Raw genomic sequence first — 20,623 nt, 5'->3', positions numbered from 1 at the left:
TCTTTGATAATTGTGTTGATAGAAGCTTTTCTGATATGATCTAACGTGTATTCCCACTGTTTTATATGCTGTATGGCATTGAGTATCTTTTCCCAGCATTAGTAGAGAGATAAGATATAGAATATAGTAGAGAAGATATAGAATTGTTTAGTAAAAAAAAAAAAAACACACATAAGAACCCATTAATAAAGGGTTAAAATGGTTTAGAAAACTAAGTGAATGGCAAAAAGACTGTGTTTCACTTTATCACCCAGGCTATTCTGCACTGACCATTCACAGGTGCTATCCCACTACTGATCAGCATGGGGGCTTTGACCTGCTCCGTCTCCGACCTGGATCGGTTCACCCCTCTTTAGACAACCTGGTGATCCCAAGCTCCCCCAGGAACACCATATTGATACTGAACTTAGTGTGGACACCCGATCGACATGGCTCAGAACAGACTAGAACTCCTGGACTCAAGCAATCCCCCAGCCTTAGCCTCTCAAACAACAGGATTACAGGCACGCGCCACTGTGCCCGGCAAGAGCTGTAGCCTTTTCACTGAAACTTGAGCCTCGCAGACAAGAGGGTGTCGTTTATATCATTATGCTGATTTACAGAACCCTGCTGACCAAAAAATGAATTGCAGTGCATTGTGTATTTGCATAATAAAGGATTACTGATTTGATTACAGGCACACGCCACCAGGGCCGCCATCAGGGGGGGACAGGGGGGACAAGCGTACCGGGCCCGGGCATGAAGGGGGGCCCGGCAGCGCTGCATTTTTTTGAAGATCCGGGCCCCCCTTACGAGCGCCCGAGCCGTACGTCTTGCCTCTTCAGTGCCGAATGCGGAAGTGCCGAAAAGCCGAAGCCGATGCGACGAAAAGACCCGAAGTCACGGAAAAAGCCGAAGTCCCGAAGTCACGAAGCGCCGAAAAGACCCGAAGTCACGAAAACAGCCGAAGCCGAAGTCCTGAAGCAGCGCAAAGACCCGAAGTCACGAAAACAGCCGAAGCCGAAGTCCTGAAGCCGTGAAAAGACCCGAAGTCACGAAATGAGGCGAAGTTGAAGTACTGAAGCCATGAGTTCAATTCTACTGAACACCAGTTTGTGTTTTTTTTTTTTTTTAATCCCCTGGCCACCAATGTATTATTTTAATATTCTATAGGCCCCTGCCACCAATCTTTTTTTTAAAAACTTTTGTTTTTGGGGCCCAATTTTTTTTTTAACTCGTAAGGGCCCTTGCCACCATTGTTTTTTTTTGGGTTTTTTTTTAAAAAAAAAAATTAATTTTCTTTTGGTGGCCCCAAATTTTTTTAACTTGTAAGGGGGCCCCTGCCACCAGTTTTTTTTTTTTCAAAAAAAAATTATTTTTTTTTTAAATTTTTTTTGGGGCCCCAATTTGTTTTTAACTTATAAGGGGGCCCTGCCGCCAATGTTTTTTTTTTTTTTCAAAAAAAAATTAATTTTTTTTCAAATTTTTTTTGGGGCCCCAATTTGTTTTTAACTTATAAGGGGCCCCTGCCGCCAATGTTTTTTTTTTTTTGTCAAAAAAAAATTAATTTTTTTTCAAATTTTTTTTTGGGGCCCCAATTTGTTTTTAACTTAGAAGGGGGCCCCTGCCACCAATGTTTGTTTATTTTTTAGTTTTTTTAAATTTTTTTTGTTGGTGGGCCCAAGTTTTTTTTTAACAGGGGGCCCTGCCACCAATGTTTTTTAAAAAAAAAAATTTTAATTTTTTTTTTTTTGGGGCCCCAATTTTTTTTATAAGGGGGCCCTGACCATCAATAGCTTTTACAACTTGTGTGTGGGGGGGTTACTTTTTAGCGCTGATGTCTGTGTGGTCTTTTAACTGCGATGTGGGCGGGATATGGGGCGGAGCTTGGTCGTCAGTGTGGGCGGGGCCCAGGGGGCCCCAAAAATTTTGTTGTACGGGGCCCCGTGATTTCTAATGGCGGCCCTGCACGCCACTGAGCCCAGCGAGAGCAGGAACCTTTTCACTGTATCTAAAGCCTCTCTGAAAAGTGGGCATGACTTTTTTTAATATTCTGATTGAGAGAACCCTGTTGACCAAAAGAAGAATTTACAGAGCACTGTACATTAGTGAAATAAAGGATTATTTGTTAATCTTGTCCATTGAAAGAAAACAACTGTGAATATAGAAATGTTTATATATTAGTCCCAAAGTGCCTGCACTATTATCCAGAGATCAGCACTCTCTGTGAATATAGTGATACAGTAGAACCCCATTTTAAATTTTTCAGGGAAATAAGAAATAATAGTGTAAAATCAGGAAATGTATTAACAACAAATTCTTCAAGTACTTAAAATATAAAAGCACAGGAGACAGTTTTACTGTGAAATATATTAACGTTGCATTGCAGTAATAATGTTACACAGGGGGGGGGCAGGTGCAAGGCCTCTCTGCCAGTCACAAGCACAAGCTAAAGCAATAAGTGATTGGTACATGACTGTATGAGCTGTAGACTGATTGGACTTGATTATTTACAGGCAGAACCTTTGCAAAATATGCATCTAGTTAGTATTTTAAATCTCTTAATTTCACTTATAACATTCACAGAGGACAAAAAGCCATTTTTGGGAACATTGGGACACAATTTTGGTGCAAAATCCAGGGAAAATGATGTCAAATTAGGGTAAAGCACCAAATGAAATGCATTATAAATTGTTGGGACCACAATAAAGGGAAATGCAGGAAAACTTAAAATCAGAGTATGTAAAATTAAGGTTTCATGTATTTTTACATCATTACATTATCTTTGTAATATAAATATTCTACAGTATGGTTATGTCCCAGTGACCCATACTGTAAATTATATTCTTAAAAATGTCACATGTCTGATGTCTGAAAGTTCCATTCACATTAGTGCGTAAGCCTCCTTATTATGACAGTGCCCCCTGCCGCTGCCATTTCTATTGTACCTGTGAGTGATGTTACAGGGTTAAAGGATGACAATTGTGAAATTAAATTTATTAAAAGCGTCATGGAAAAAAGGTACTTTCTAAATACAATCAATTAAAAATTCTGTTCTCTTTCTAAAAATAATTGAGCTACTTGAAAGTATTCTCCTCTCTCCACATGCAGTCAGATGTATGGTCCACTCTGGCTATTATTAGAAAATGTCAAATGAAAATACTAAAGCAAAAGAGAGAGATAGCTTTGTTTTTTGTAAGAAAACCATAAGAACCTGTTAAAATAAAGGGTTAATAGGATTTAGAAATAAAAATGAATGCCAAAAGACTGTGTCTCACTTTATCACCCAGGCTGTTCTGCACTGACCATTCACAGGTGCTATCCCACTACTGATCAGCATGGGGGCTTTGATCTGCTCCGTCTCCGACCTGGATCGGTTCACCCCTCTTTAGACAACCTGGTGATCCCAAGCTCCCCCAGGAACACCATATTGATACTGAACTTAGTGCAGACACCCGATCGACATGGCTCAGGGCAGACTAGAACTCCTGGACTCAAGCAATCCCTCAGCCTTAGCCTCCCAAACAGCAGGATTACAGGCACGCGCCACTGTGCCCGGCAAGAGCTGTAGCCTTTTCACTGAAACTTGAGCCTCTCAAACAAGAGGGTGTAGTTTATATCATTATGCTGATTTACAGACCCCTGCTGACCAAAAAATGAATTGCATTGCATTGTGCATTTGCATAATAAAGGATTACTGGTTTGACATCTGGTCTTCCACAGGGAAAACCTACATTTATATATATTCCAATGAACCATATTGCAAATTCAGATGTCTTATAGCTCCATTTATAATTCCCATAGTCAAACACACCTAATGATCATTGCTGTCAGATTGCAGCAAAGTGTTCTGTTGTCTGTGTTACACACAGCAATATGCACCCATACAGCACTCTGTCACCTTTGCACCTTCGTCAGCAGTACCTGAAGGAAATTGCTCAGTGTCTAGTATTTTATATATAATATTGTGAACCGGTAACTGGAGCATAGTGTGAAGGGAGATATATCTCCCCTAGGTTCATGTCTTACTCCCATATGTACAACAGTACTGAGTGGGTTAATTCTCCTAGAAAGTCTCACCTGGGGAATAATTAGCAGGCTAGGTCTGCTAGCTGCTAGAGAGGGGAGTCTCAGTATATGATTGAGCTACAGACTGAGAGGGCTGAGACCTGGGATCTGAGGGTCGCCATTGGAAGCGGCTATTTGTTTTTCCCACAGGAAAAGGACACTGTAAAGGTACTGTGGCTCTGGGGAGTTGTACTTGTGTGTTTGACCGGGAATCCAAGTAGGGGACCGGAAGAAGAGAGGGAAACCACCCTGTGTATTAGTTAGAGCCCAAGTGTGGCAAGGATTATGTAAACCTTTAAGATAAGATAATATAACATTGATCACTGCTATTCTAAGCATTACATTCATAGTTTTTACTTCCATTCATAGTTTTTTTTTTTAAGATTTAAAGATATAGAGGAAAATATTTACTGTTAATAAGAACGTTGTTACAACAGCACCACCTGCTGGCCAGTCCAACTGTAATACAGTCAAATACAAAGATTTTTTTGTAAACTTTTTATTTAACATTTTGACAGTCAAGTGATACATTTATCAATTTGTTACATATTTTGTGTTGGAACTGCGAGATTGCAATCTTCATAATTTCTGAGATGTAATAGCTTATTTTGTTCCAGACTGCAATATATAAGGTTAAATAAAAATAGAATAGGAGAAGAAGGAAAAGGAAAGATAGAAAAGGAGGGGGGGGGATAGGAAGGGATAGGTCTCCCGCCAAATTGAAATTGCATTTTTCACAAGGTATAGTATATATTGGTAACATATTCATCCTAACTGTCATACTTAGGTAATAATAATAGAGTAGTTTCATACAATATGTACTTCAAGTTAGAGATCTTGTAAAATTATAAAATTAAGAGAGCTTTGGGTCTCACACCAAGATAACCAGAGAGTCCAAATTGCGGTAAAATTGTCCATTTTGTGATGTATCATTGCAGTACGTTTTCCATCGACGACACCCACCATATCCTCCTTTTAACCTCCAATATTGTAGGAATGCCTTCCTTCCATTTGTGTGCTATAGTGCACCTGGTTGCCAGGCAAATTTGTGAGCACAATTTGTATCCCTTTTTGGTGAGGGAATCAGATTTGAAAGTAAGAAGAGCCAGCTAAGGATCTGGACGAACATTTTTCTCTAGCAAGACGCTTAAGAGGGCAAAAATTTATTTCCATAAGTTAGAGATTTGTGGGCATTCCTACCACATATGTAATTCGTCTCCCACCGTTTTACAGCCCCTGAAGCAAAGAGGGTCAGAGTCATATATTTTGTGTAAATTTTGCCGGAGTCAGGTACCAGTCATATAGTATTTTATATGCGTTCTCTTTGATAATTGTGTTGATAGAAGCTTTTCTGATATGATCTAACGTGTATTCCCACTGTTTTATATGCTGTATGGCATTGAGTATCTTTTCCCAGCATTCCATGTATTTGTTTTTGTCTGGAGCATCATATGATCTAAGTTTGGCGTAGATCAAGGAAATTTGTCCCCTATTAAAGGGATGTGCACAAAGATATTCAAAGAGTGTCCTTTGTTTAGGGTTCTTCCCCATCTGCGACCTTATAAAAAGGCTAAGCTGTAGATACTTATAGTGTTCCCGGAGAGGAATATTGGCAAGTCCTCCCATGTTAGTATGCTTCCAAGTGGAGTCAAACTATTTATATCCAAAAAGTCATTGTGTAGCCACCAACTGAAAGACTTCAGGTCTTGGCCTGGAGGAAAGGGTGGGTTATGAAATAGTGGGGTAAATGGAGATGGATTTGAGCAAATTACATCTTTATACTTGAGTTTCATCTTATCCCAGAGATTAATGGTGTGTTTCAGTATCGGATTCAAGAGTGATGAGGAAGGTCTAGCTTCCCGTGCAGACCATAAGAGGGTTCAAAGAGATAATGGTGTTAACAATTGGGCTTCTAGGTAGACCCATCTGACAGTATTTGGTGGGCAGTGGCTCTTGACCATTTGAGACAACTGGGATGCTTTCCAGTAATGATGAAGATTGGGAAAATTAAGTCCCCCTGTGGGATAGATTGCATACGTATCTTTTTGGCTACCCTAGGATGTTTGTTTGTTCCAGAAAAATCTGAACAGTTAGTTTTGTAGCTTATCTATATCTACGATATTTATTGGTATAGGGAGCGTGCGAAATAAGTATAGAATCCTGGGTAATATTACCATTTTTATAGAATGTAGCCTTCCTAACCATGAGATCTGTTTTTTATGCCAGGAATGAAGTGTTGAATTGAGCTGTTTAACCATCGGGAGGTAATTCTGAGAGTTCTGCTAATTTTGGAGTTAAAAGGATCCCTAGGTATTTTAATGTTTTTCCTGCCATTTAAACGAGAAGTTTAGCTCCAAAAGTTTCTGAGCGGGCTTGGTTAAGGATATAGCCAATGCTTCGGATTTTGTATTGTTAACTTTAAATCCTGAGAAGGCAGCATATTTATTGATTTAATTAAACAGGTTAGGCAGAGATGTTTGTGGGAGAGTAATTGAAAGTAATGTATCGTCTGCGAAGAGGGCAATTTTATAGGAATCCTTACCTATGGTGATTCCTGAGATATCTGGATTAAGTCAGATTTTTTGGGCCAGGGGTTCCACGCATAGGGCGAAAAGAAGAGGGGACAATGGGCACCCCTGTCTTGTCCCATTCCGAATAGCAAAGGATTCTGAATAGTGCCCCTCATTGCAAACCCTAGCCGTAGGACAATTATATATGGACATAATTGCCTCCCTACATTGAGTGGTGCAGCCCACTGTATCCAAGACAGCTCTCAAGAAAGTCCAATCCACCATGTCGAAGGCCTTTTCCGAATCTAATGACAGAAATATACTTGGAATATGTACGCTTTCGACATGGTGGCATAGATGTGTCATGATTCTGATGTTATCCGCTGCATCTCTACCTATTACAAACCTCACCTGATCTGGGTGAATTAGCATTGGCAGGACTCTTGCTAACCTGTTGGCCAAAATTTTGGCATACAATTTAACATCATTGTTAGAGGGATATCAGAAGATAATTTTGGCAGAACATTGGGTCTTTTGGATACTTTGGAAGGACCGTTCTATTGGCTCTGAGCATATCTGGGGGAAGATGGCCTTTGTTATGAAGTAGATTATTAAATAAGGATAACATATGTGGGAGTAATTCCTAAATTTTTTATAATATAGCATGGAGAAGCTGTCTGGGCCCGGGACTTTCCTGGATTTACTCTGTTTGACAACTTCAATTATTTCATCTTCTGTAATATCCGTTTGTAATTTTTGAGAATCGTCAGTAGATAATTTTGGTAAATCACATTGATCTAAGTAGAGTTTTATCTCATCTATATTTCCTTCTGTCCTAGGTGTCTTGTTCCCTTCGTAGAATTTTGAATAGTAATGTGCAAATTCCTTCAGAATATCGTCTGTCTTATAGTGTATTTTCCCTTTTGGATTTTTTATTGACCCGATTAATGATTTTGGGGATTTTTTGGTCAGGAGTTTGGCTAATAAAGAATCTTTGTTTCCTTTCTCATAGAACATGCGTTTTCTGTATGTTAAAAGTTTTTTCAGCTTTATCTATCAGGATTTGCTTAAGCTCTCCTTTTTTTGAGGCTAATGTCTCTAGCGTAAGGGAATCCTGATTTGTTTTGTGAGAAGATTCTAGGTGGATAATTTGTCATAAGTGATTTAATTTTAGATTCTCTCAATTTGCGTAAGTAGGAGGCATGTTTTATGAGTATCCCCCTAATAACCGTCTTGCGAGCAGCCTAGACTGTCTCTTTGGTCACTTCCCCATTGCTGTTTTCAGAAAAATATTGTGGGATAGCCTGAGTCAGTTCCTGGATAATCTCAGAGTTATTTAGCAGATGTTCGTTTAATTTCCACTCCCCTCTTGATTTCGAAATATTAATAGAAGGTTAAGAGGACTATTTTAATGTTCTTTTGTTTAGGAAAGATATCTGAACCCTCAGGTTGTCGGGAAAGATGTGAGAAAAGCTAAGAATATATAAGTATATGGCAAAAGTGCTCAGAGTAACCAATTTTACATTAACTTATTTTCAAGGTTTAATTATCCTGAAAAAAAGATGGCCTTAGTGATCATTTATAAACACAGAGAAAATCTAAACATGGGCAGTAACCCATGGCAACCAATCATAAGTTTGCTTTCACTGGTGAACCTGCAGCTGCCTGAGAAACCAACATGGCCCCTAAAAAAAAGCACTGGAATGGGTTTCTATTCAAATGCATGCTGAATGTATTCAAATGTTTAGTATATTTATATTATTAAAGATAACAAGTGTGGTTAATCTAAATTTGATGTGCATTTTTCTGTTTTAAATATGAGCAGTAACCTATAGCAAGCAATCAATATTGGTTACTGCTTTTGTGCAAATTTGGACAGTTTGATGCTTTAAACTTGCATTTCAGTAAAAATATATTCAAATGTCTGTGTGTAGCGACCATGCTGATTTTTCCACTGATGAAACAGATTCATTAAAAAGAAACAAAGCGGTTCAGATGTAAAGGATGTTTATTAATAATACAAATAAACATGCACAAGATATACAGACACGATGCTGTAAATGGCTTACAACAAACACAAACAGCTCACCAACATTTAAATAAATATTAATCAATTGACTGTTTTTACAATCCATCTGAGAATAGGATTGGTACAGTATTTACAATGTGTACATAAATATGCTGTACAGCAGTGGGACTAGCCTTATAATGTACATTTTAATGCTTGCCTAATTAGTGTGGTACAAAGCATAAACAAATTTACAAAACTGGTATTAATTAAGCCAGAACAGTGACCCATAGCAGCTAATCAGCCACCTGTAATAACATGAAAGAAAACAAAAGCCTAACTGGTTGCTTTACATAAGAGCTTTACTTATTTTGTGAATTCATCATTAGAAGACTCTAGTATTTTTAGTTGAACAGGTACAAAGAACCTGTGAATTTTCCAGGGTGCTTTTGTTTGCTTCAAACATCAGATTTGCTATTCATTTGCATTGTGTCTTAAAGGGGTTGGTCACCTTTACATTGACTTTGAGTATATATGATGTACAAAGTGATATTATGGGACAATTTTCAATTGGTTTTAATTTTTTATTATTTGTGTTTTTTGACCTATTTAGCTTCCCGTTCATCAGCTCTCCAATTTGCAGTTTCAGCCATCTGGTTACAATTGCAGCAACCAAGCACGGATTTGCATAAGAGACTGAATTATGAATTTGTTTTTTTAGATGGGGTCAGTGACCCCCATTGGAAAGCTGGAAAGAGAAGAAGGCAAATAATTAAAAAACTAGAAAAAAAAGTCCAATTAAAAAATTGCTTAGAATTATCTATTCTTTAACATACTGAAAGTTAACTCAAAGGTGAACCACCCCTTTATTCACCACAATATTGCAAATTGCTGTAGATCAGGGTGTTAAGCACGTAATGTTGTTTCTAACTATATATATATATATATATATATATATATATATATATATATATATACATACATATATATACATATATACATATATATACAAATGACTGTGCTAAGATAGCTGCCATAGACAAGAATATTCTCTAGGTTCACAGTAAATGCATTCTAACAGTATAATGTAAGTTATTCAACAGTTAAGTACTGATTTTTAAACTGTAATATACAGTTACCATCCCTTTGATGGCAAAGTAGGTTCAAGTTTGTTAGACATATTAAGGGAATTTAAACTGTTAGCCGTAAGGTATGTATTTAATTTAACTGCCTGTCCATCACCTCTATCCCAAACCATTGGTATCAATATGATGATAGTCCTGCTTTTTTTTTTTTTAATAAACTCTACTTTTCTGGAAAAGCAAGCCGCTAAATATTGAAACATTACTGGTGCCATAAGCTTCATTTAATCCATAAGAGTAGCAGTAAGGTTGGGCTCTAATTTAGTGAGACCAGGCCTGTCATGTACTGCAGTTAGCGTCCCATTAACCCCATAGGTGTTCACTTGGGTTGAGGTCAGGACCCTGTGCAGGTCAGTAAAGTTCTTCCACTTCCCTCTCTGCAAACCCATTCTGTGCATTGGGGCATTATTGTGTTGAAACAGGTAGGGGGTCTTCTCCAAACTGTTGCCAAAATGCACAAAGCATGCAATTGCCACGGATATAACTGTATGCTGTAGACAACCTGGTGAGGCTGCACAAATGCTCAAAAGTACAGAAGTTTGTGGCCATCCTTAACCCTTTGTGACGCAACACATTTTACCCACAGCTTACAATTCAAACAGCCCCAGATAGCTTCTCCACTAAATGTTACCCTTGAATTTTGCATTACCGTAGGTAGTGTCCTCGTGGCTTTTTCCAAACCTAGATTTTGGAGTTACAAGAAAATAACAATTTATCATGCCATATCAAATGTTTCCACTGTTTGAGTCCCATGGCAGCAACCTTTACTGCAGCAAATGAAGGTAATGTGCATGAAGTTACTCAAACCTCACACTCTCCATCAATAGTTCTTGTTCTGATCTTGATTCCAGAGACAGTTTGGAACTTAGCTGTGAGTGTTTAAACAGAAGACTTCATTTTAGATGGCATGGCTAGATACTGTTGGCGCTATAGTGTATCCAGTGCTGGGCCAAATCTAAGGGGCACCCTAGGCAAACCTTCAAAACTAATTTCTCCACCGCAGTGAGGTGATAAGTGGAGGGGCTGATGAGGAGGAGCCGCTATGCAAGATGGAGACATGAAGGGGGGCATTGCATTCTGTGACAGGTAAGAGGTTAGGAGCATATCAAACGAATATAAATAAGAAAAGAATGAAATGCAGTGATGGGTCTTTAATTACAAGGCTCCCTGGAATGAAAAGAAATCTTTTTCCATTTTCTATCCATGTAATAGTAATGAGGTATATATAGGCTCTGTACATTTATTCTCTCCAGACACATTTACCTCCCAGCTTGACCCATTCTCAGGACCTGGACACATGCAGAAACCCTATACAACACCAAAACAGAAGCAAAGTCTTTGGTATCTGAGAAAGGGAAAAATACACCACTAAAACTTGCATGTACATCTATTGCACTGTAAAGACTTTACAGCCATTCAAATTAATCACATAAATGGGGTTATTTACTAAAATCCAAATTTAATTCATATTTAAAACATGATTTAATCGGATCATGGGAAAAACTCAATAAAAATTAGCGAAAACTTCAATCATTTGAATTTTCTGGACTTTTTCTCGAATTGCTGACCACAAAAACTTCATAATTGAGATAGGTGCCTCTCCCATTGACTTATACAGGACCTCGAAAGGTCTGAAATGGCAGATTTTTGGATTCAGGCTTTTTGCATTGGGGTATAATAAATCTTGAAAAATTTGAATTTTCTTTTTTCCTCTAAAAATTCGATTTTTTTTTTTAAGTGGGGAAAAAACTTGAATTTTTCTAGATTTAAACATTCGGATTTTAATAAATAGCCCCCAAAATGTCCTTTAGCTGGATGAAACTTAGTGACATCCTTGTCTCTTAAGTTAAAATTCCAAAAATACTTAGGTAAAAATAAAATTATAGCAGCAGGGCATGCTTTGCTTGCCTTTTCAAAGTAATTTTAAAATAAGGTCAAGTAACATTAAATATTTAGGCAGTTGCACAGCTGCTCCATTGACATTTTATGCACCAGGCAAAGTAAAACCTTTGGTGCTCATACACCAGCATTAAAGACTGTACATTCTGGCTTTGCCCAGGAAAGGTATTGCTCGATTAATACTGACACTTGAATACAGTGAACACCTGTCAGTATCTTCTTTCATTCTCTGGTGGATGCTAATTCCACAGATGAGAAAAGCTATGACAAGGAAAGTGCATTCTTCTAAGCGGGGGTTGTTCACATAAAAAATAACTTAGTATGATATCCAGAGTGGTAGTAGAGACTGCAGTTTAGAAATTTTTTTTGTAAAGCTATCTGCTTTGGAATTATGGATGCACCGAATGCACGATTTTGGATTCGACTGAACCCCCGAATCCTTTGCGAAGGATTTGGCTGGATACCGAACCGACTTTGCATATGTAAATTAAGGGTGGGAAGGGAAAACATTTTTTACTTCCTTGTTTTGTGACAAAAAGTCATGTGAATTCCCCTCCCTGCCCCTAATTTGCATATGCAAATTAGGATTCGGTTTGGCCAGGCAGAAGGGTTCAGCTGAATCCTGCTGAAAAAGGCCGAATCCCAAACCGAATCCTGGATTTGGTACATCCCTACTTGGAATGTTAACGGTAGGGATGCACTGAATCCAGAATTTGGCCTTTCTTAGCAGGATTTGGACAACCGAATCCTGTCATGAAGGAAAATCACTTGACTTTTTGTCACAAAACAAGGAATTAAAAAACGTTTCCCCTTCCTAAATTAGAATTCGGATTAGGTTCAGTATATGACCGAATCTTTCGCGAAGGATTCGGGGTTCGGCCGAATCCAAAATAGTGGATTTGGTGCATCCCTAGTTAAAGGTGATCTGGTTGCTAGGTAAAAGTCAGAGTGAGACATGAATCGTAATGACCTTGAAATGAAAATACAGATAAAACTAAAGCTCACAGTTTTTCTATTGTGGATCAGTGATCCCCAACAACTTGAGACATTTTAGCTAGAAAGAGGCAAAATAGGAACACTAATAACCGACAAAGCTTTAAAGGAGAAGGAAACCCTTTAGGTGCAAAACCCCTCCTCCCCCCCCGGCAAATGCCGCTAACTTGTTAGTCACCCCTCCCTGCAGGTCCTCTCTTGCTGAGTTCACGGGCGACATCTTCGTCTGATTGCTCCTCTTCCTGTATTTGGCGGTGCAGTAGGAGGCATATTTGCCGGTTGAATTTACTGCGCATGTGCCGAAAGTCACGAAGTTTCTGAAAAAAGAAATGGGAAACTTTGTGAAATTCGGGCGCATGCGCAGTAGATCCAACCGGCAAATGCCTCCTACAGCGCATGCGCCGCCAAACGCTGATCAGTACAGGTAGAAGAGCGCTTGGATGAAGATGGTGCCAGTGAACTTGGCAAGAGAGGACCTGCATGGAGGGGTAACTAACAAGTTAGGGGCATTTGCCTCGGGGGGGAGGGCCTACGGGGGAAGGGTTTTTGCGCTGAAAGGGTTTCCTTCTCCTTTAGATATAAAAAAATGCCTACCAACTGAGCCTATGCTTAGAGCAGGATCATCTATAAAATTGCACAGAAGTAGGGTGATGGGGAGCACCAACCATCCAATACAGTGTTTGGTGTACAGGGTCAGATAGTAATATGTATATCAAGAAAAAAGGAAAAGAAAGAACTGGCCCATATAACTGCACCTGCCCATACAGAAACTCGTATGAAGTATTAGAATTAAGACATAACCTTTATTAAGTCATTAAAATAAATGTCCAAACTGCGACATTAAAAGACCAGTTAGAAGCAGGGGACCAATTGACCAAGTAAAGGGAGGGTTACAGAGAAAAAGTGCTAAGCACCAATGTAACCAGTGGTCATTTATTGGTCACAGCGGTGTTGGGTATTTAGACCACAACCGGAGACTACCCATCAAATTGCCAACCCCTTCACCCACTCAGAGATCCCTCCCATAATGTGAGAAGCTGGCTCCGTTAAGGAACTAAGTAGCAATAAGCCAAAGGCCAGTATCTTAGTGATGCGTAGAAAAAGAAATGTGTCTCCCGCACAATAAATTAACAAATGGCTGCCAAGCAGCGTTGTCGGGTTCTCTTGGTGGTTTCAGTTTAAATACAATGTGCCTCAGGCACTTAATTATAGCAAATAGCTTTGAGTTCTAACCCACAGATCATCCAGCCAATTCCAACCCCTTCACCCGCAACTGACAACCTACCGATCTGTAAAACCCTTCTGGTCCCTATCGGTCATCCTGCCTAACTGAAAGCTAAAATTGCGCCCGGTCAATTGGTCCCCTGCTTCTAACTGGTCTTTTAATGTTGCGGTTTGGATATTTATTTTAATGACTTAATAAAGGTTATGTCTTAATTCTAATACTTCATAAGAGTTTCTGTATGGGCAGGTGCAGTTATATAGGCCAGTTCTTTCTTTTCCTTTTTTTCATCTATAAAATTGTAACTGTATTGTGTTAGTTGTGCTCAGTGCAGCAGTATGTCGGGACTCTAGTGGAAGATGCTGCATCTCGTGCTGCATCTGGGTGTGCTTGTGTTATGTTTATGGATGTACACACGTTCTTTTCTCTGCAGGGTAACTTGGTCCTCTACAAATACACCTAGGGGCAGATTTATCAAGTGTCGAATTTCGAAGTAGGAAAAGCTTTGATATTTGACCATCAAATTGGAATACTTCGACTTTGAATATCGAAGTCTTTTTACATTGAATTTGGCCATTTGCGGTCGAAGTAAAATCCTTGGGATCGAACGATTCGAAGGATTTCATCCGTTGCTCGAACGATTTTTCTTCAACTTCAAAAAACTTAGAAAAATGCTCTAGAAGGTCCCTTTAGGCTAACATAGCACTTCGGCAGGTTTAATTTGGCGAAGTATTGAAGTAGATGTTTTTTTTAAAGAGACAGTACTTTTATTATCGAATATTCGATATTCAAAACGAATTTGAAGTCGTAGTATCCTGTTCGATGGTCGAAGTATCCAAAAAATGACTTCACATTTTTTTACTTAAAAAATTCCTTTGAATTCACTTCGACCATTGATAAATCTGCCCCCTAAATAGGGTTGCCACCTGTTTCAAAAAAAATTCCGGCTGGTGGGGGCGGGTACAAAAGGGGGCCGTGGTGTGACGTCAAAGGTGGCGGGGTTGTGCCGCAAATGGGCGGGCCATGGTGCGGCCAGGACAAAAACCTAAGGACAAGGTAAGTTTACAGGGAATTGGGGGCAGCCCGAGGGGGCCTTTTTAAGGATATAACAAATTTACCGGCAGCTACATTGCTGGTAAATTTGTAATACCAGCCTTGGCAGGTGTTTTACCGGCTAGGCCAGTAAAATACCGGCCGGATGGCAACCCTATCCCTAAACCTTTGAAAGGTCCAAACTGTTGGGGGGAATGAAGCAATCCCTGTGCAGCATCATTTGCCAGAGATAAAAGTAATAAAAAAATAAAAGGGATGAGTCAGGGAATTCCATCCTTCCTCTGGCAGCACTGGGATGGGGGCACGGCCCAGTCATAGATATAGGAGAGGCGGAGTTTGATCTCTTCCTTGCACAGTCTCCCTTCCTTAGCCAAGGTCTGATGCTTCTCTAACATGTCCTCGATGCTCTGCTTGTGCGTCACGAGATACTTGTTGTTACAGCCGCGGGACTTGTACTCGGTATCAAAGCGAGGGTCGTGCAGTCTGTTTAGCGCCACAGGTGCTAGCCACGCCCCCAGGGACACGTCCTCGCTGAGCCAATGTGCCAGGAAGTGCTGAGTGAGGCTGAGATATTGCACCAGATCCCAGGAGAGCACGTAGCCGCCTCCCAGCGCATAGGGCAGATAGGAATCGCACAGCAGCCAGCCGCTCTCCTTCCACTTCCCCGCTGATTTGACTCTGCCCCGGCCGGAGAAGAAGCCCCAGTAGAGCCGATGCGCTTCCTTGGGCCGCAGTTCCTCCAGCAACAAGTCGAGACGGGCGAACGTGTCATCATCAGCCTTCAGGACGAACTTGTAGTCCACGTTGTGCTCCAGCCACACGTACATCCGCAGCAGCTTGGCCGTCAGGTTCTCGTACGAGTCTCGGAGGTCGGAGAGCAGCAGTAAATCCCCGTGTCGCCGCTGCTCCATCTCCAACGCAGCCGAATCCTCCTCGCCCAGGCCCTCGGTGCCGATCACAAAACGAGCCCATACATCTCCGTGCTCTGCCCGCGACTTGACGCCGGACAACCAGGTGCTGCGGATGATACTCCGCCTCTCCGAATACTTCGGGCCGCTGGCTATGAGCACGACAAGGAAGGCAGAGACACTCTTTTCTGCGCCGTGCTGCTGCTGCCGGTGACTTGCCTGTTGGTATGGCAGAGCCCGGGGACTCGCCGGCTTTAGACTCTCCGACGTGCACTTGGCCAGGTACAGCAGCACCACCAGGAACACTGACACAGCTCCCAGGCCCAGCGCCGTCTTATGACGACATATAACCCGCACAAGGTTCATGACTCGTCGGACTGTCACAATACTATTAGACTAACACATAGCGCCCAATATTGCTTAAAAGTCCCGCAGCGCCGCGATCATTCAGTTCCTTCATTCATTCCGGACAGATAATCTAGTTCACATCTCATCTCGCGAGACCGTGACGTCACAAGCGCGGTGACGTTGCACGCAGTGGCGCGCTATATTACTGAGTAGAACAGTGTTAATTAGTCGAGGTTGACAGAGCCTATTTTTGTAGTTGTAAAACAACTTTTTATTTTTGTGGTGGTTGCCAGCAAGTATCACTGCCCCATAGCTGCTGCTCCATGTAATACATAGTTTTCTTTGCTGCCTGCAATTCTTGTGCCACTTTCAGTTGGAGGGTGCATAGCTACCCAAGGAGCCTGTGCTCTGCTGCTAGGAGTCTGTTTTGGCTCATGGTTTCTACTTGTGCAGGGGGAAAAGACAAATTTTTCCCTGGTTGCTCAAAGTTCGTGTGCTGATAGCACCTCTTCTCCCAGTGTGACCAAAAGGGAAGAGCTTTTTCACAATTTGGAGACAAAACAAATACCCCCCTAGCTGTCCCGTTTTTAGAGGGACAGTCACTCTTTTGACAGTTCAACCTGCAGTCCCTCATTTGTACTGAAAAGTCCTGTTTTTCTCTGCACTGAACAGCCAGAAAAATAAACAAAGTTTCTTAAGTTATTGGCTTTTGGCAGAGATCCCAGAACAGCCTCAGCTTCAGATAAGATATTTTTGTAACAATTTGGAGATAAGCAAACAAGTAATTGTAACAATATAAGATAACAGGTCCTTTGAAAAGTTAGACTCGCACCTTAAAGGGCAATTCACCTTCATTAGCAAAACTGTAATAACTGGGGGAAAAAACACAGAAATATGTTCAAAATTTTATAAGCTGCGAAATTTTGTAAAATGAACTTGGTAATTAGGGGGTGTGGCCACAAAAATGGGTGTGGTCAAAAAAATGTCACCACGCTACACGCAGCAACTTTTGTGTCCCTCTTTTTATTTCCAAAATGTTGGAAGGTAGGAGAGAAGACTGGGTGAAACTGGCAAAAACGTATTCTTTACTCTTCATTTACTCCGAGCCTAAAGGTGGCCATACACGGGCAGATGAAAGCTGCCAATAATGATCATTTAGACAGATTCAGCTTCCGACGGTCCCTCCACGATCAATATTTGGTCAAAAATCGGGCAGATATCGATCAGGCAAGTTTGATTTGTTTTTCTGCGATGCAGCATCGGTCCAGTTGATGCGATCCGTCGCGCCCATTTGCAGCATTTTAATCCGATCATTCTGCCCTTGGACTGAACGGATTCACCGATATCAGCCATCTTTTAGTGGGCATATTGGGCTAAGATCGCCAAATGAGCAGATCTAATAGTGTATGGCCGCCTTTACTCCAACGTTTCACAGCAGAAAGTTCTTGGGGCAACCATTGCTGACAGGGGTTTTCCCTGTTTCACAGAGGCATTACCCCACCTCAGCTATCACCTTAATACATTTTTAAATAGTCTAACTCCCCAATTCTTGGTGATTGACAAAAAGCTATTTAGGTTTAGGATTTATAATCTGGAATACAACCTGCAGAAAGGATAACTAATTTCCATGAGGTAAACTTCTCTTAAAAAGGATGAAGTAGTGTTAATTACCACATAAACTACACTCAAGTTATCACACCAGGAAACTACTTCCTTTTGTAAGCTCCTCTTTCCATAGTTCTAGGGCAACTGTTATGACACAGTCCTACTGAGTCCATTGAATTCTCAATTTATTTCCTGCAAAATGCATCCCACATCAATAGATATTTTTTCAAGGAGAAGGAAAGGTAAAAATCATCCTAAATTTAGAATAACATTCTGTGATTGGTGCCTGTTGGCTTTACAGCTTCACATTCTGGATTGATTATAAACCTTTATCTTTCTCCATTTACATTTCTTAAAGGGGTGGTTCACCACAGCATACTTTTAGTATGCTATAGGCTAATTCTAAGCAACTTTTCAATTGTCCTTCCTTTTTTTTTTTTGTATAGTTTTTGAATTTTTTGCTTTCTTCTTCTGACTAGGGATGGGCGAATGTGGCCCGTTTCGTTTCGCCAAAAATTCACCGCCGGCGAAATTTCGCAAATGGCCATTAAAGTCTATGGGCATCAGAAAAATTTTGTAGCGCGGTGCGTCTATTGGCGTAATTTTTTCAGTGAAAAAATTTGCCAATCCCTACTTCTGACTCTTTCCAGCTTTCAAATGGGAGTTACTGACCCCATCTAAAAAGAAATGCTCTATAAGGCTGCAAATTTAAAATTTTTGTTATTTATCTTTCTATTCAGGCCCTCTCCTATTCATATTCCATTCTCTTATTCAAATCAATGGTTGCTGGGGTAATGTGAACCCTAGCAACCAGTGCTGAAATTGCAAACTGGAAAGCTGCTGAATAAAAAGCTAAATAACTCAAAATAATATAATAAAAATTGAAAACCAGATGCAAATTGTTTCAGAATATCACTCTTTACATAATACTAAAAGGTAATTTAAAGGTGAACAACCCCTTTAACTCAGCCTTCGATGTCAGCTCAGTTTATGCTATTTACCATTCCCTCTTGCGAGGTATTTCAATCCCCTGTGCGAGAAAGCATCGCTTCTGGGCTCTGAAAATACATTGCTCAGAATGTTAAAATGCTGGGGTAATTTACTGGGCCTGGAGGTGAAAGTGCTAGAGTTCTAAAGCCCCCAAAAAGGGCTAAATCACTATGGAGCTGGGAACTGATAAGCATGTATTGTGGATCCACTGTGCTTACAGCATATTTGCATCAATAGTCCTCCTTTTACTATAATTTCGGTTTCATACTTAGAGAGTCTTAAAAAAGAACTAAACCCGTGACCCTCTGCACCCCCCTCCACTGCTCACTTTATTGCGCCTGATCCAAGCTCCCTTTCTGCAGTATTTATTCTTTTTAGAAGTTTCCCTTCTGCTGACCTGCTATAAATTTGTAGAGTTGTAAGAGTTTTGATCCTCTTCCGCAGAGCGGCGACACGGATCTTGAAGGAGAATGCGCAGTTCAATCTTTGTCCTGAATCAGCTTCTACTGCTCATGCTCCCACAAGATCCATATCGGCAACTGAGGATGAGAATACAGAAGGAAGATGGTCCCTTTGAACTCCGATGCATATCTCTGCAAATTTTTAGCAGGTCAGCAGAAGGAAAACATCTAAAAATAATTAATACTGCGGGCAGGGAGCTTGGAGGGGAGGGGGTGGAAGTGGTTTATTTCTCCTTTAACCACTACTGTACAGTTTTATATTGCATTTGAAATACTTATTTTCAGGTAGAATCAGAAATTTAAAGTCTTCTATGTTATTTTGATTCCCAAGTTGCTGCCTAATTCTGTGCATGCACTATTGGGGACTCCTTGTTTAAACTAAGTGTAGTAGAGTGGAACCTCAGTTTTACATCTCCTGATTTAGATTTTTCAATAGTTTCTCTATTTTTAAGTGTATGTCATTACTTTTAACACAGTATAATATACATCACTCCAGTGACTTTCATCCATAATTCACAATATCTCTTTTGGTGACAAGCATGTCCTGTTCTTGGACTTTTATCCGATAATGCATTATGTACAGGGCTTCCTTACGAGACAACATGCAGCAAAGATGATTGGAATTGAAAAGTCTTTTGAAATGACTAGTCTTAATGAGGGTCCCAATGTATGCCAGATCAAAAAAGACATGCTGGGCCAGATTTATTAATTGGTCGAATTGAAAATTCATGGTCAAAACTGCCAAATTCGACTAGGGAATTATAAAATCTCAATTCAAGTTTTTTTAAAAAATTCGAATTTGATTTTAGAAATGTATTAAACTCTGGCCCTTTAAGAATTCGACTATTCGGCACCTTAGACCTGCTGAATTACTGTAAAGACAATGGGAGAGGTCCAGTGACCAATTTGGAGATGTTTGTAGCCTTCCTGACATTTGAGGTTTTTTTGGAGAAAAAACTTGAAACGAGTTTGATTGAATTCGAGTTTTCTGGTAGGTAAAATTTGTCCATGTTTTAGAAATTTGATTTTTTTTTATAATAACCCCCCCAGTCGAGTTTAAATATATTCAAATTAAGGGAGTTTAAAAAATCTCACATAAATTTGAAATTCGACCCTTGATAAATGTGCCTTTTGCACTTTGTATCTTGTCCCACCATAATAAATGAGACCAACTATGTAAAATTTTAAAAAGTACTTTTAAATAGGTTAGATAAAAACTTTTATCCATTTCTTTGTCCTTTAAAGTTACAGAAGAGTTGGTAACTGTTTTTGCTTTTAATCTACACATATTTAGAAATATGCTTATTAGCAAAGCTCTCAACTATTTTAAGAAAAGTTACAGTTTTTTCTGTCTTCCCCAACCAAAACACAAAGAACTGATAAGATACTTAGGTGAGAACGCATGTCTTTAATCAAAATTCACAAGTTGGCTCTAGT

At 40.0% G+C, this 20,623-nt stretch overlaps 1 protein-coding gene across 1 annotated transcript; it reads right to left on the bottom strand.

Moving 5' to 3' along the window:
- Positions 1 to 15,076: 15,076 nt before the first annotated feature.
- b3galt6.L (Beta-1,3-galactosyltransferase 6 L homeolog) lies at positions 15,077 to 16,297 on the bottom strand. Its single transcript, XM_018226045.2, has one exon. It carries the CDS (start codon positions 16,146 to 16,148, stop codon positions 15,135 to 15,137), a length of 1,014 nt encoding a protein of 337 aa, XP_018081534.1. The 5' UTR covers positions 16,149 to 16,297; the 3' UTR covers positions 15,077 to 15,134.
- Between the last annotated feature and the right edge of the window lie 4,326 nt (positions 16,298 to 20,623).

This window comes from Xenopus laevis, chromosome 7L (assembly GCF_017654675.1).
Source record: "Xenopus laevis strain J_2021 chromosome 7L, Xenopus_laevis_v10.1, whole genome shotgun sequence".
Classification (NCBI taxonomy): domain Eukaryota; kingdom Metazoa; phylum Chordata; class Amphibia; order Anura; family Pipidae; genus Xenopus; species Xenopus laevis.
Note: the sequence above shows the minus strand (reverse complement) of the source record. Positions and strands in the feature narration are given on the sequence as shown.